Source organism: Pleurodeles waltl, chromosome 12 (assembly GCF_031143425.1).
Source record: "Pleurodeles waltl isolate 20211129_DDA chromosome 12, aPleWal1.hap1.20221129, whole genome shotgun sequence".
Taxonomy (NCBI): Eukaryota; Metazoa; Chordata; class Amphibia; order Caudata; family Salamandridae; genus Pleurodeles; species Pleurodeles waltl.
Window position 1 is genome coordinate 190,318,137 of NC_090451.1, and position 14,086 is coordinate 190,332,222.

At 43.5% G+C, this 14,086-nt stretch overlaps 1 protein-coding gene across 5 annotated transcripts in view; it reads right to left on the minus strand.

The window, feature by feature from the left end:
- FBXO31 (F-box protein 31) overlaps window positions 1-14,086 on the minus strand; it is a 205,776-nt gene that overhangs the window by 146,449 nt on the left and 45,241 nt on the right. For 4 of the 5 annotated variants that reach the window (XM_069216501.1, XM_069216502.1, XM_069216503.1 and 1 more), the window contains one exon: window positions 5,097-5,168. The exons of the other annotated variant lie outside the window; for it this stretch is intronic. In XM_069216501.1, the coding sequence (XP_069072602.1) occupies window positions 5,097-5,168 (72 nt within the window). Of the gene's footprint in view, window positions 1-5,096; window positions 5,169-14,086 lie in introns of those variants that run through there. 5 annotated transcript variants of the gene reach the window in all.

A 14,086-nucleotide genomic window follows, 5' to 3' on the forward strand; every position in this document is an offset into this window, starting at 1 on the left:
ACTATCCATCAGGCTATGCCCGATTTGGACATAAGGTTGCCTTTATGAGATGGAAAAAAGGCTATAAAGAGTTGTTTCGTTTTCCCCGAAGACTTTAGTTCTATCTATATATATAGAACGTGAGTGCCCTTTTGACATCTAGGGTTTGAAGAGCTCTTTCATCAAATGAATCTGGTTGAGGGGGAAAAATAGCAGCTCAATGGCCTGACTGGGGTGAACTTGTGAGACTTCTTTAAGTGGGAATTTAAGGTTATACTGGAGAACCACATTGTCTCCAAGTATTTGAAAGATGGGTACTTCTAAGGTTAAAGCCTGGAGCTCACTAATACGCATTAGTGAGGTAATGGCAACTAAGAATGCCACTTTTCATCAAAGAAATCAAAGGGGACATGAGTGTAGGGGCTCAAATAGGAGACCCATAAGTCTTGTGAGAACAATGTTAGGGTTCCAGTATGGTGCTGGAGGATCCCATGGCGGAATAACCCCTTTGAGTGCTTCCATAAATGCTTTGACTGTTGTGAACCACTGCTGTTGATCCCATCTGGGAGCTACTAGCATCATTGTTAGAGAAGTTTGCCTGAACTTCCGAACCAGGAAGGGAAGTGGGAGAGGCAGAAAAGTGTAGGCAAATATCCCTGACAAACTAATCCATAGTGCATGGTCCTTGGAAAAATCAGGCGTGGGTACCTGAAGTTTTGGCATTTGGTGTTTTCTGCGGTGGCGAAAAGGTTGATTTGAGGGAAACCCAGTTCTGGGAGTACGGAAAAAGGACGTGTGGATGGCGTTCCCATTTGTGGACTTGTAGCTGCATCCTGCTGAGCAGGTTTGAAAAACCCGGTCGGTTCCCAGGAGGTATTCCACCAACAGATGAATGTTGTGGTGAAGGGCCACCTCCATGTGGTCTAAGACAGAGGCAATAGTTGTGAAGACTGTGCCCCACTCTCCCCTCACATCCCCTTGTTGGTAACACATGGCTGTCACGATGTACGTCCAAACAAGGACAACCTTGTGAGACAGGTGAGAAAGGACATTTTTCAGTGCTAGGTAGACCTCCTGAAGCACTAGGTAGTTGATTTGTAGAGAATGGCTGGCATCCCAAAGACCCTGTACTGTTGGGTTGGGGTGCTCACCTACAAGACCTGTTTGTGATGCCTACGTGGTGACTTTGATGTGGAGGAACAGGGTCCAGAGAAGGCCACACCTTTAACCGGCTGTTGGTGTTCCACCACTGCAGAGAACTGTGTGCGTGTGTGGTGGTCTATCAATCCTAGATCCTCCAAAAGGCCCTGTGACCGAGACTACTGGCGAGCTGGACATTGTTGCCCAGGACGCATGTGCAACCTTGCATGAGGAACTATGGCCATACAGGATGTCAATATTCATAGCAGACGCATAACCATCCTCACTGTGAGAGTCTGGTTTGTTTTGAACTGGGGTAAGTTGCCTGAAAGATCTGAATCTGAGTAGGACTGGGGTAGGCTAGCCCTAACCATGCGTTTAGGATTGCTCTCAAGTAAGGCTGGACCTGTAAAGGTTCAAGGTGAAACTTGGGGATGCTGATAGTAAATCCCAGGATGTGAAGGAGATCCACTGTTATCCGAATGTGCTGTGACACTCTAATGTGTACTGACTTTGATAAGCCAACTGTCTAAGAAGGGGAATACATGAACATTTTGTCTTCATAGATGTGCTGTGACTACCACCAGGCATTTTGTGAACACTTAAGGTGCGGTAATCACCCTGAATGGAAGAATTTTGAACTGACAGTGTTTGACTTATCATAAATCTTGAGCATTTGCAGTGAGTAGGGTCTATTGGTATGCGTAAGTAAGCGTCCTTCAGGTCTAATTTTACCATGAAGTTGCCCGGTTGAAGAAGCGGTACAACAACCTGCAAGGTGACCATGTGAAAGTGTTCTCATAGGATGTACTGGTGTAGAGGCCTGAGATCTATGATAGGTCTCAGATACCTGTCTTTTTTTAGCATTAGAAAGTATAGGGTTTATACCCCTTAGCCTTGGTGTTGAAATGGAAAGGGTTCTATGGTCCCTTTGAGAAGAAGGGATAGGACTTACTGCTTGAGAAGTGTCTGATGTTCTTGTGATAACCTCTGAGCGTGAGATGGAATGTTGGGCGGTGTGGTGATGACCTCCAGACAACAGCCATGTTGGATAATGGCTAATACCCATTTGTCTATGGTGATGGTAACCCAGACTGGGTGAAAATACTGTAGTCTGCCCCAACAGTTGTTGTGTGGTTTAGGGGGTGAGGCGGGGCGAATAGGGTAGTCATTGTTTTGCAGTGGGTGTTGCTCCGCAAGCAGAGGCACCCTTGCCCCTACTGTTGTTACTATTTCTTCTGAAGGAGCCTATATAGTAACTCTTGGTGTAAGAGGTTTGGGGTTGTTTATGTTAGGAGGTGGATGCCTCTGTGGAGGTGGGCTTATATGTAGGCCTGTAGCTTGGATGACAAAAGGAGCCACTGGGAGTGGCAGTTTGTAACGCTCCCATTGCTTTGGCCATGTTGGTATCCTTGATTTTTCTAAGATATTCCTGTGAGGCAAAGAGGTGTTCTTAATAAAAGGGCATGTTTAGAACTGCCTGATTGACCGAACACCTCAAGCTAGAATGTTGCCTAAGGAGGACACCAGTATTAATTCCTCTAGCTGCAGTATCCGCAGCATCGAGAGCAGAGCGAGGAGAATTGTTAGTAATAGCCTGCCCCGCTGTAACAATCTGTTGGCCCTTTCTTTCTATGTCCATCCAGGAGGTACAGTAAAAGTTGTTCCATCTCGTCCCACTGGGCTCTATCATAAGGGGCCAACAGGGCCTGAGAATTGGTAATGTGCCAATGGTTAGCAGCCTGCACAGCAATCCTCTTCCCAGCAGCATCTATGGGCTTACTTTCCTTTTTGAAGGGGGCGGGGATATTCCCGGTAGCCTATTAGCCTTCTTGTGTGCAGCGATTGTGACAATGGAGTCTGGTGGTACTGGACTCCAAATAAATAAGGGGTCTGATGGCGATGTTTTATATTTTTTGTCCACTCTACTGGGAATAACTCTGGCTCTGACAGGGTCCTTGAAGATGTCATCAGCATCATAAATCATAAATCATAAAAGGTAACATGGGCAGGTACTGTGTGTCTCTATGCGTAGAAGCCAAACTGTAAAATAGAAAATCCTGTTCTAGAGATTCTTTATGTTATTTGACATTACGAACAGCTGCCACTTTCGCAATCACCTCCTGGTAGGTGGTGGAGTCTTCAGGAGGGGAAGGATCTGCTAATGTCCTCTGTCCCCCTGCTCCCCCCCTCAAGCCCACTGGTGTCGGACTATGGTGATCACTGAGGTGAGGTATCCAGTGGATCATTTTGTTGGTGATAATGGATGAGGAGAATGAGGCAGGGATGGAGGTCATAGTGAAGGTGGTGGATGGGGAGGTGGTGTAGAAGGAGGATGAAGGCAGGGCTTGGTTTTCTTCCTAGGAGAAAGAGGTAGATCAAGTGCCTATCCAAAGGTCAATTTCCTCTTTGGAGGTGGAGGAGAGGAAGGGGTAGCAATAATTCGTCCATCCCCACTTGTATCTGTATTTTCATGTGGAAGTTGTTCTTGAGTCTTTTGCTCTGAAGGTTTCGGTACAGAGTGTTCTGGTTTCAAAGGCTGAGACTTCTTCTGCACCAAGGGAGATGGAGTCAACTTCCAGGTTGGCCCCAAAGGTCGGGTCGGTGCCGAAACATGCTCTCGATCCAAGAAGGTTATTGCCTATGCAAAAGGCTTAGCCTTAGTAGCACACTTCGGCGCTGGGCCTGAGGGCAGGGCGGGAGAACCAGATTTTCAGATCTGACCATGGCCAGAAGGCAATAGTGATCCGGCAACCTTCGGTAGTGGGAGTGGGGAGCACACAGATTTCTCGGTCGTCTTGGATGGCAGGGCAGGGACAGGGGCAGGGGCAGGGGCAGGGGCAACAGTTCTCATGTGCTGGGCTCTTCTTGGGTATATTCCTCGACAAAGAGGTCGGAGTGTAGCCCATAGCCTTCTGTGACATTTCGAGTCTACGAGCCCTGCGATCCCAAAGGGTTGTCTTTGAATGAAGTGATGTACAGGCATCTCAGTCGGCCTCCTTGGTCAGGTGAAAGCCAAAATTGCACACAAGGTGTAAGTCAGCGTGTGTATATTTCCCATGACTACGAAGTCAAAAACTTGAAGGTGTGTGTTTCATCACCAGAAATGCATTTTTGAAGGAGCAGGTGATACACAGAAGGGTAGGCCCGAATGCACAGTGCCGAACCAACTAATTATTTGAAAGGCACATATGTGGAAAAGCACCATCGAAAACAATACATTCAAGGACAGTAAACAACCGAAGAAGCATACTGATGGGAGTTGAAGCATGGAGCAGAGGCAGACACGTCCAAACCCAATGGCGAGGAGAAAACAATCTAACAATGGAGTCGATGGCCATGCGCACTATCACCAAGGAGTTACTCGGATAATTCGGAGAGCATTTTTGGGAGGAATCAGATGCCATATCTCAGGAACCAGCCTAACCTTCTGCTAGTCAAGGAGCAGTTGAAAACTTTTCACTTCACCCCTATAAAGTCACTCAGTTTCTCTGGTGGTAGTGCTGAGATGACCTGGGGCAGTTGTGTGCATTATAAATATCAAATCAAAATCACACCACCTCATGACTCGAAAGACTTCTTTGAAGAAAAACAACTTGCAAAGATATAGACCCATCACTAGATGACAGGAGTATGCAGAGTATGTGTATCTAGAGCCACACATACCACTGAATATTAGACTCCACATTTCGTAATACTAGGGTCTGTTTTTGTTAGCCTATATTGTTTCTAGCTAGTAGGATTGCTAACCCTGTGAATAGTAGCCTTGTATGCAGGGCTATTTGTGTAGGAGAATTATATTTCCTCCTAGCCCTGTATCACCATTTCTACTGTGCTTGAACTGCTCTCAAGGGAACAAGAGGTGCTGTTGCTTTAGCTAAAAGTAAACCTTGTCCCTGCTTTTGTCTGACATGACTACAGTGTAGTAAAATCATTGTGGCAATAAATATCTGTAGAGGATTTTGATCGATACTCACGCTTCACGTACACATCTTGACACGATACACCGCTGATTTCAAGCTTTCGTAGGTTCTCACAGATACCATACTCTGGAATGGCAAAACATATCAAAACTCAGGATCCAGAAACTTATCATAAACAACAGATAGTGGTTTTAGAGTTCAAAACTAGGCTGTCTTAAATAAAATCCAGCCCAATCAGCTCAGTTTGGTCCCTACTGAGTGCAAGCACAACTTCTGGGCACCCATCAGCACTGTTCACAATCTGTACTAGAAATGCCATTATTTCTGCAAGAATGTTTTTGTAAAGGCTGAAATGTGTGAGGAACTAGGGCAGAAGGAGGTGTAAGTGTCAACAATGAAGGATACACTGGATGTAAACTGAAATATGCATACTACAAGGGGAAAAGAAAACAACGGGCGAGAACTAAATAGAGTCTACTTCATTATAGTGAAGCTCCTCCACGAAAGAGGTACTGATCTTTGGCACCTCCTGTACCAGGGTCCCAAAGTGGTGACCGAATGACCTAGGATTTGACTCACTGTTTCATCAGAGCCATTTGTTTATGGATCACTTTTGATTCCCTTCCTTCTTTCATGGATCACATACTTAAACAGATCCCACCTGCTTTTTACAGCTAACGGTGCTGTGGTAAAATTCTGACCGCCTTTCCACCTATGGAAGCAGTGGTGTAAGCCATTTATCTATCTCCGGTAGATCATTGAGAATTCAGCAGCCAGACTGATCTTCGTTCCAACCAAAGGCATCTCAACATCCTACCACCCTTGCCATTCATCATTCCAGCCATCTGTATATCCCAGTCCATTTTGCTCTGCACCCTCCAGCAAGATCTTAGGAACCCACAGGAGGCTGGTAGAAGTACAGCACTAAGTGATCCAAAACCGGGGCAGAGGTTTCTGTTTTGTGATAGTTGGAGCTAACACATGCTTTGTCTCTCTGTTGAATTCCTTCGCTTCTACAGTCCCACAAGTTAGTCACTTTCATCTATTTTCATAATCCTATGTGTGCAATGACACAGCCACTTTTGCCAGCTGCATCATTCGGTAGGCATGTACACATACGTCACCATGCATGCACCTACCTACTGAATAAAGCAGAAGCAATTTTCTTTTATTTACCAATCTGTGACTGGGATCACCCTAGATTGGTAAATAACAAAATACATTTTTGTGTCTGTAAAAGTGCTATTCAGCTAGCATATCGGGGGATATGGTGGTAAGCAGCACACAAAAGAGCATAAGAAAACACAATGTACTCTCATTGAGTGCTTAAAAATAAAGAAAAATAGTACTTCTTAAGTGTTAGCAGTGGAAGCGCACAAGTCAGCCAAACAAAGGATAAAGAGACTATATGCCACAAGACGGGGACAAAGAAGAGAAAGGCAATGCATTAAATAAGCAAGCAAATGAGAACAATAAAGTCAAACAATGATGAGCAGCGGGCAAGTTCTAAGCCCACTGTAAGATTTATGGTCCACAATAGGCTTTTGCCAACAGACAACTAAAAACTGTCTGGTAAGAGTCCTAAAAAACTTAGTCCATATATTACAAGCACCATTTGATGCAAGTTTTATTTTACTATCCATAGTGCACAATTTCATTTCATTTTAAACACAACTTAATTTTGACTGGATTATTTCCGAATGAAGTTGTTTAAAGTTACTGAAAAACATGCCTTTGGTGTCAGAGGCATTAAGCAAATAAATACACTACTTATTTATTTTTTATTTTATGGGCTTCGTTGTCGGTTCCCCATTTTTGTTGGCATGCAGGCACACCGAAATCAAGGAAGACTCTTACTGAGGTAAAGGCACTACAAGGTGAAGGAAATCACGGCAAATAAATCAGAGAAAAGGAGTGCATTTTACCCCAGTAGTAGGCACTAGATAGGAAGGCTAGATAGCCAGCAGGCGATTTTTCCACACAAAGGATTAAGGAATTGCAGACATATTATGTTGTAGGGCCTGGGCTTAGTCTCCATTTTAGATTTCCTTTTTAACTTGGTAGGCACCGTCAACCTGTAGCCTGCACATTTAATACCAGAGTTGTACATATTTTTCTGTGCTCCTAGGAGACTATTCTTTCTTCTTAGACAAACTAAAGACACTGTTCTGCATCTCTGGAAAAGTACGAGGATAGTTTATTATACAATAGCATTCCTGCTAAGCTCGGTAAGAAGAGCAATTCATGCTGAGGTTATCACGGAACTGCTGAGACGGAGATGCAGCACTGCTGACCCCGGCATTCATCCTAAGAAGGAGGATAGCCCTGTACACTTACACAAGTGCATTCATGAGTGCACGGAGGCCGATTTCCTGACACATAATACCAAGGTATGGGGATTAGATCATTCAAACAGGTGTGGCAGGGGGATACTCCCGCTATGCGCATAGGTACTAGTAACAGATAGGAGTAACATTATTAACAATAAATATGGCTCAATTGTTTGCATTTTTCACCATTCTAATAATTATTATTACAATAATGTGTTTAATCTGTATAATAATCGCAACTCAAGCTTTATTTTCAATAATAAGATTGCTCCAAAAAAATATTTTAAAAGGTCTTTTCGTATATTTTCTAGTTGACACCTTGGGCATGCAAATGTAATGAATGTAAGGGTTAGATCTTTTTCCACAAATTGCATGGGAATCGAAGTGGTAATGTTCGAGGTTACCACCAACATCTATTACCCGGCAAGGTTGGAGGATTTAGATGTGGAACGGTGAGCTAGCCAAAATAAACCAACATTTACTGATGATATAAGCAAACTAAGTCTCAATATTGGAAAAAGGTTTCTGACATAATGCACAGTCGTATTAAATTTGTAGGAAGTGCAGGAACCGCGAAACACTTAGAGTTAAAGGTTCAAGAAATCTTTTCAACCACAAGTTCTGTAGATCATCCCACAGTAAATGAAACAACTGGACAGGCCCTCCAGGCTCATTGTGAAGGAAAGGACACTACATATTAAAAAAGGTACAGTTGGCCCTGTGTCCACAAGAACTATAAACCAAGTACAGTCATACAAGCAAGGTGAAGGCCAGGACCTGAACATGGGCAGCAAAAACAGAATTCAAAAGAGAAAGCAAAGTGGTTCACAGGGAGCAGAAGATGAATGTATTGAAAGAAGAGCTGTTCCATCAATTTTCTTTCAGTCGCGACAGACACTGCTTTATGACACAGTTTGTTGGAGCAGTTGACCAACAGCAGCTGGTATGTGCATGCAAACAGTATCAGCATCAGAAGTCTCTAAATCCGGTACTGCCACTAGGCAAATGAGTATGTTGTGCCATGAAGCAAAAAATGACTCCCACTGTAGCTGCTTCTTCCAAGCCCCAAGTCAAACCACTTAAGCTGATGTGGCCGGCTGGAGCTGGGTAGCCATCAGTCTCTGATGTGCTTGCAGGGTCTTTGCTAGAGTGCAAAGACAGGAATGTCCCATGCATGGTGTGCAGTCATGCTCCCTTGCCCTGAATGCACAACTGCAAGTACCTTGTATCCAGGTTTTTGATTGTGGCACCAGACTCACACTAAGTGAGTGGTTACAAAAAGGCTATGATTGTCCATTGACATGAGTGAAGTCCTCCACCTGGAGAGGTGCACAAAGCATACCATCAATTGTTTAACAGTGGGCTTCAGTCCCAGTTATGGGCTTAGCATGGCAGCATATAGTGTTTGGTAAATTAGCAGTCATGGCCAGACCTTTTTACCTCCGTCACTGGAGAGGAGACCTCCTAACCCATTCAAAGTTCTTCTGCTACATGCTAATATCCCACTGTATGTTTGAGTTTATGGCCGGCATTGTGCATACTCAGAGCGTATGACTGAACCAAAATAATGGAGGCCTGCAAATTCCATTTTGGAAGCCATTGGCCTACTTATCCTATTAAGTCAATTTGCTGCAACAAGCTTCTCATTAGTCATCCTGAGCACTGCCATTGATACATCCTGGGGGGGAGCTAGGTGGGACTGCACTCTCTAGTGTTCAGAGTGTGAAGGATCCTTCAGATGAAGCCAACCTTTTGCTTCTCTTCCTGGTCATTGTTAAGTGTGTCTGCTGATAGCCAGGTGCAGAAAACATAGGCTCTTTGTGCCTCTGATGTTGGCTTTCCAAACTAGGGACAATCTTGCTGTGACGAGACTCAATCTACAAAAAGACTGTGCCTGGAAAGCAGTCTGGAAAGGACACACAAAAAAAAGAACTAACCCAAACCTATACAAGAGTGAAAGCTGTTGACCGACTTGTTTGTTCCAGTTCCAAGTTTTATTTGGCCAAGGAAGGAAGTGCTCTGGAGAGTACTCAAATGATTGTTGTGCAACCACAAGTGGTTTCTGCTGACATCTAGCTTTCCAGATGTGAGGAGACATTACATTGAGTCTGACTTGGAAGGAATAATTATCTCCCTACCCAGATGTGCCTGGAAGCTGGCCTCCGTGAGTGGAAGGAAGGAAGGAGTGAGCCAACACAGCAAGAGAAGCTGTCCCAGTAGCCAAGTAACCGTCTGCCAGACACTCACAAATCCGACTGACGTTCTCTCTTGGACAAAAGTGTTGTCTCTCTCCATGATGTAGTGCTGGTCTGAAGTGTGCCCGATCAGTCTGCACATCCCCTGATCACGGCTAGCTTGTATCATCATCCTGACATTTGCGCAAGCGGACTACAGCACTTGGACCCAAACTGTTGTACCTCAAAGCAGACCGAGTCCCTGCAGGTCAAAAGTGTGGTGGAACAGACTGCACAGCTGCATCAAGTGACCGGACCTGCGAGGCTCCAGCCATTGACCGCACATAGAGTGTAGTTTCAGAGTTGCACTGCCACCACTTAAGAAGAGCCTGGAGTGGCCCAGAGTCCTTTGACACATCAATTCATCCTGCTCTAAAAGATGGCCTGCGGAGCAGCTGAGACTACCAGCAAAACTGGCACTTGCATCCAGTCAGCCTCTGAGGAGCGAGCCCTGCGCCTGCTGCCCACAGGCTGGAGACGAGAGTGCTGATGTACCCTCAGCCAGAGCGTCTTCCTCCTGGAGTGAAGAAGGAAACCCATGCATGCTGCGGGTCCAGACCGGTAAGGACTCGCATTGGTGAAAAAGTTAAGACTGGGACTAAGACTTTACAACTCAGTTCACAAACTCTGCATGCCAGGGGTAGCACTGCACCCGTGTCTGAAACCTTTAAGACATACTACTTTGAGACAAAGGAAGGACTGGGGTTTGGGGGAATGGAATCAAAGGGGGCTTTGAACCCTCAACACAGGGCCTTTTACCAGTGACTATTTGTAACTTCATTTTGAAGGGTGTAATATTTTGCTTTAAAGTGGATTGAAATATTCTCTTTAATAAATAAAAAGTCAAGTACTGGGTTGAACAATAGGTTATTGCCCTGCTGTGTGACTTATCTACTGAGTTTGATGCACACTACTTGCCCTAGAAGCATGTGACTGCTTGCCCTTGCGACCACTATAGTTAAGCACTCAATGGGTTGCAAGTGGTCCAGTTTGCAGAGTAGGATGGATTCTGGGACATTAGATGGGGAAAAAAAAAACAGTCCCCACAGTTGAGGCCCAGTAGCCCAACCGTGGCCCCACAAATGTGGTGTGACATAGGGGCATGCAAATGCACCACAGCTGAGGTCTGGAGTGGGGAACAGTAAGTGCAGTCTGTCTTGGTGCATCTGTGGACACAGGACACTTGACATGACACAATATGTACAGTGTCAAAGAAAACCGTTACATATGGAAAATTGCATTTGTCTATCTGGTTAGATATTTAGACAAACAAAATGTATATGGAAACACCCCATTATGATGAAAACATCAGATTTAAAGAATAAAGCAGATAAAAGCTTACATGTTTATCAGAATTTAGTCATTCTTGTAAGTTCCCTCCAAAATTCTATGGTGCCCAATTTTAGGAACATATAACAGACAAGGAATTGTAGGCAATAATGAATAGCTCTGATTATCATGAGTGGAAATCAAATATTACTGCAGTGTTTTTACCAAAAACGTCAACATCCTGCTACTGATTGGACTTACTGTTTTTGATGGAGTTTTACAAAACCTAGGAGGCTTATTTGACGATGCTCGTGATACAATGAGCAATGACAGCTGGGGCAAACATGTAAAGAAGGATGTATCAGGCATGCTGCTGTGGCGCCGTGTGCTCCCAGGGGTAAAACTATGGCAGAAATGTAGATTATCATAGTAATTTATGACGGAAAGTCTTAATTTTATTAAAGACATGGAAGCAAGTATTATGCTTTTTGATCTTGCTTTAATTCTTTAGCAACAGTCAAGATAACAACTAAGAAATCTACAAATCCCAAGAAGATATGCAGTAAATCCCAAGAAGCTATGCAGGAAATAGCCAATGGGAAGAAAACATGTAATGCAAGTACTGAACCATAACATAACAGACCTATGTATAAAACCTAACTTGACTGCGAACAGTCATCTTTTCTTGTGTGAGAGGTCAAATATAAACATTAAACAAAGGTAAAATAGCCAAAACAATGGAAATGGCTAAAGAAAAAGCAAACATATATTGACAAAAGTTCTCAAACGTAGATCAATCCCCAGCAGAAACAGAGGCCAATCCGGATGTCCAAACGAAAAGTCAGCTGAAGAAGAACACCTTGTACATCCATGAGAGGAAGAAGGACTGTTAGGTAGGAGTTGTTTGAGTCGCTGTTAGAGTAGGAAAAATAGATAAAAGTTAAAAAAACATGTTGCTGTGGAATAATACTCGCCTCCATGTCTTTAATAAAATTAAGACTTTCCTTCATAAATTACATGGAAAAATCGACATTTTATGCAAGACTGGAGGTTCCTTTTATATTTATTTTAAAGTATATTAATCACCACAGAACAAGCAGTTCGAACTGGTTTACAATAGAAAGTTTGAAAAACAGTCATTTGACCAATCAGCTGATCTTAGAATATCCTCCAGACGGGAGCCAGCCCAAAAACCTTTGGATGCCATAGCTCCTCTGGCCGAGTGGGAGAAAGTATCAATACCAGCAAAGGACTTAACCCAGCTAAGCAAAAGTTGTAGAAGGAACTGGTTTGTGAGGTTTCCTAAAAGAAATGAGAAGCTGGGTATCAGAGGAGGTTCTGAGATCAACCATATGCGGTTGCTTAACTTTGAGACATTGTGCAACAAAGTTTAGAATGGCCAGGAAAATATGGATAAAATACAGAAGTTAAATTGGTCTTTGTACATTTGTGGATAGTAAAGAGAACCCCTTTAAGGGGCAAACTGTCTAGAGGTAATATCTAAAGCTCTAACCTCTGACAGGCGTTTAATGGAAATAAGGCACATTAACATTGTAAGTTTACCGGATAACAGTTTAAGAGATAATGCATCATTACCAGGCCAAGACCGAAACAAATTAAAAACATTCACATCACATAACGTACTGTATTTTGGAATAGGAGGATTAATAAATGTTATTCCCTTTATCAGGTGACAAACTAGCGGGATGTTTTCCAACTGGTTTTCCATTGACGTAAGGATGGTTGACAGAAATGGCAGACCTGTAGAGATTTATGGTACAGTAGGTTTTTCCATTACTGCCTCCCGCTGCAAGAAAGTTAACAATATAAACTAAATCTTCTTAAAGTGGATTGATGTATTTTCCCACACACCTGCTTGGCCTAAGAGCCCAAGCTGAGCTATAAACCTTGCTTGTTCCTAGAGCCCAGGATTTGTCGATATAGTCCGAAGCTTCTGCCAAAATGAAAGGTGTAGGTTCGGAAGACCTGTTACCTTCTATGGTGACACAACAATGGAATTGTCTAACACTAGATAGTATGGATTGCCTAACATGCCCAGGAGAAGGAATGGAAAGGACAAAAGGAGGACTTGAAAATCCATAGTCAGTTCCAGAAGAGAAGGAAACAAAACATGAAACTGCCAAAAAGGAACCACGAGGACAAGTGTTGCTTTTAGGTGCCAGACTTATGCTCTTCCTCCTTTCATCAGGATAAACGGATTATTGGCCTAAGTCACCAGCTGGGACCAATCCTGTAAAAAGGCATCCGAGGTCAATGAGAAGGGATTTGGGTGCCTACTGAGAATAGAGGAAGTTAATGGTTAAGTCTGGAAACAAAAAGGTCCATGTGAAGAAGCAACCTGGACACTGAGGGATGAAGTTTCCAATCGCCTGAATCTTGAGGGTAACAGGAGTTCCAGTCTGCAACAGAATTTTGGGTTCCTGGTAAGTATTCTCCTTGTAATGAGATTCTGTTGAGAAGGCAAAATCCCCAGAAACTTTTTGCTGGTTCTGCCAGAGGCTTGGATTTTTTGCCCCACTAAGTAATTGATGTATCTAACTGCAGAAATGTTGTGCATGCAAAGAAGGATGCAACAACAGATCTTGTTTTTTGCAAGGCTTTTGATGGCAAAGGAGCCTGCAGACATCTCTAAACAATTGATGTGCAATCTGGACTCCTCTGAAAACCATGTATCCCCAGACTCGATGTGTCTACAATGGGCACCCCAACATGTCCGGCTTGCATATGATTCGAATACAAAAGCTGGGGCTGACACAAAAATAGTCTGCTGTTCTAGGCATCTAAATGGTCTATCCACCAATTAAGTTCTAACTGGGACTCTGTGTTTAAGCTTATGAAGTCAGTAAAAACTAGACCTCTGTACAAATGATAGATCTTTGGTCTTTGAAGGGCGCGATAATGCAAGTGGCCTGGAAATCTCTCTTGAATGAAAGAGGAGAGGAGCCCCGCTATTCTTGTCAAAGTTCTGCAAGAGATGGTAGACCTACGAAGAATGTGGATAATATGTGATTTTATGGTCTTTAATTTTTCAGAAAGATGCAGAGTGGTGGAAGTAAAATTTAATAGAAAACCCAGAAATGCTATTTGCTTTGAAGGAATCAGAAAGGACTTTTCTGTATTGATGAGACAACCTAGGTCTAAAAGAGGAGAACAAGTAGTTTGAATCTGCGGCTGTAGTGTGAGAATGCAT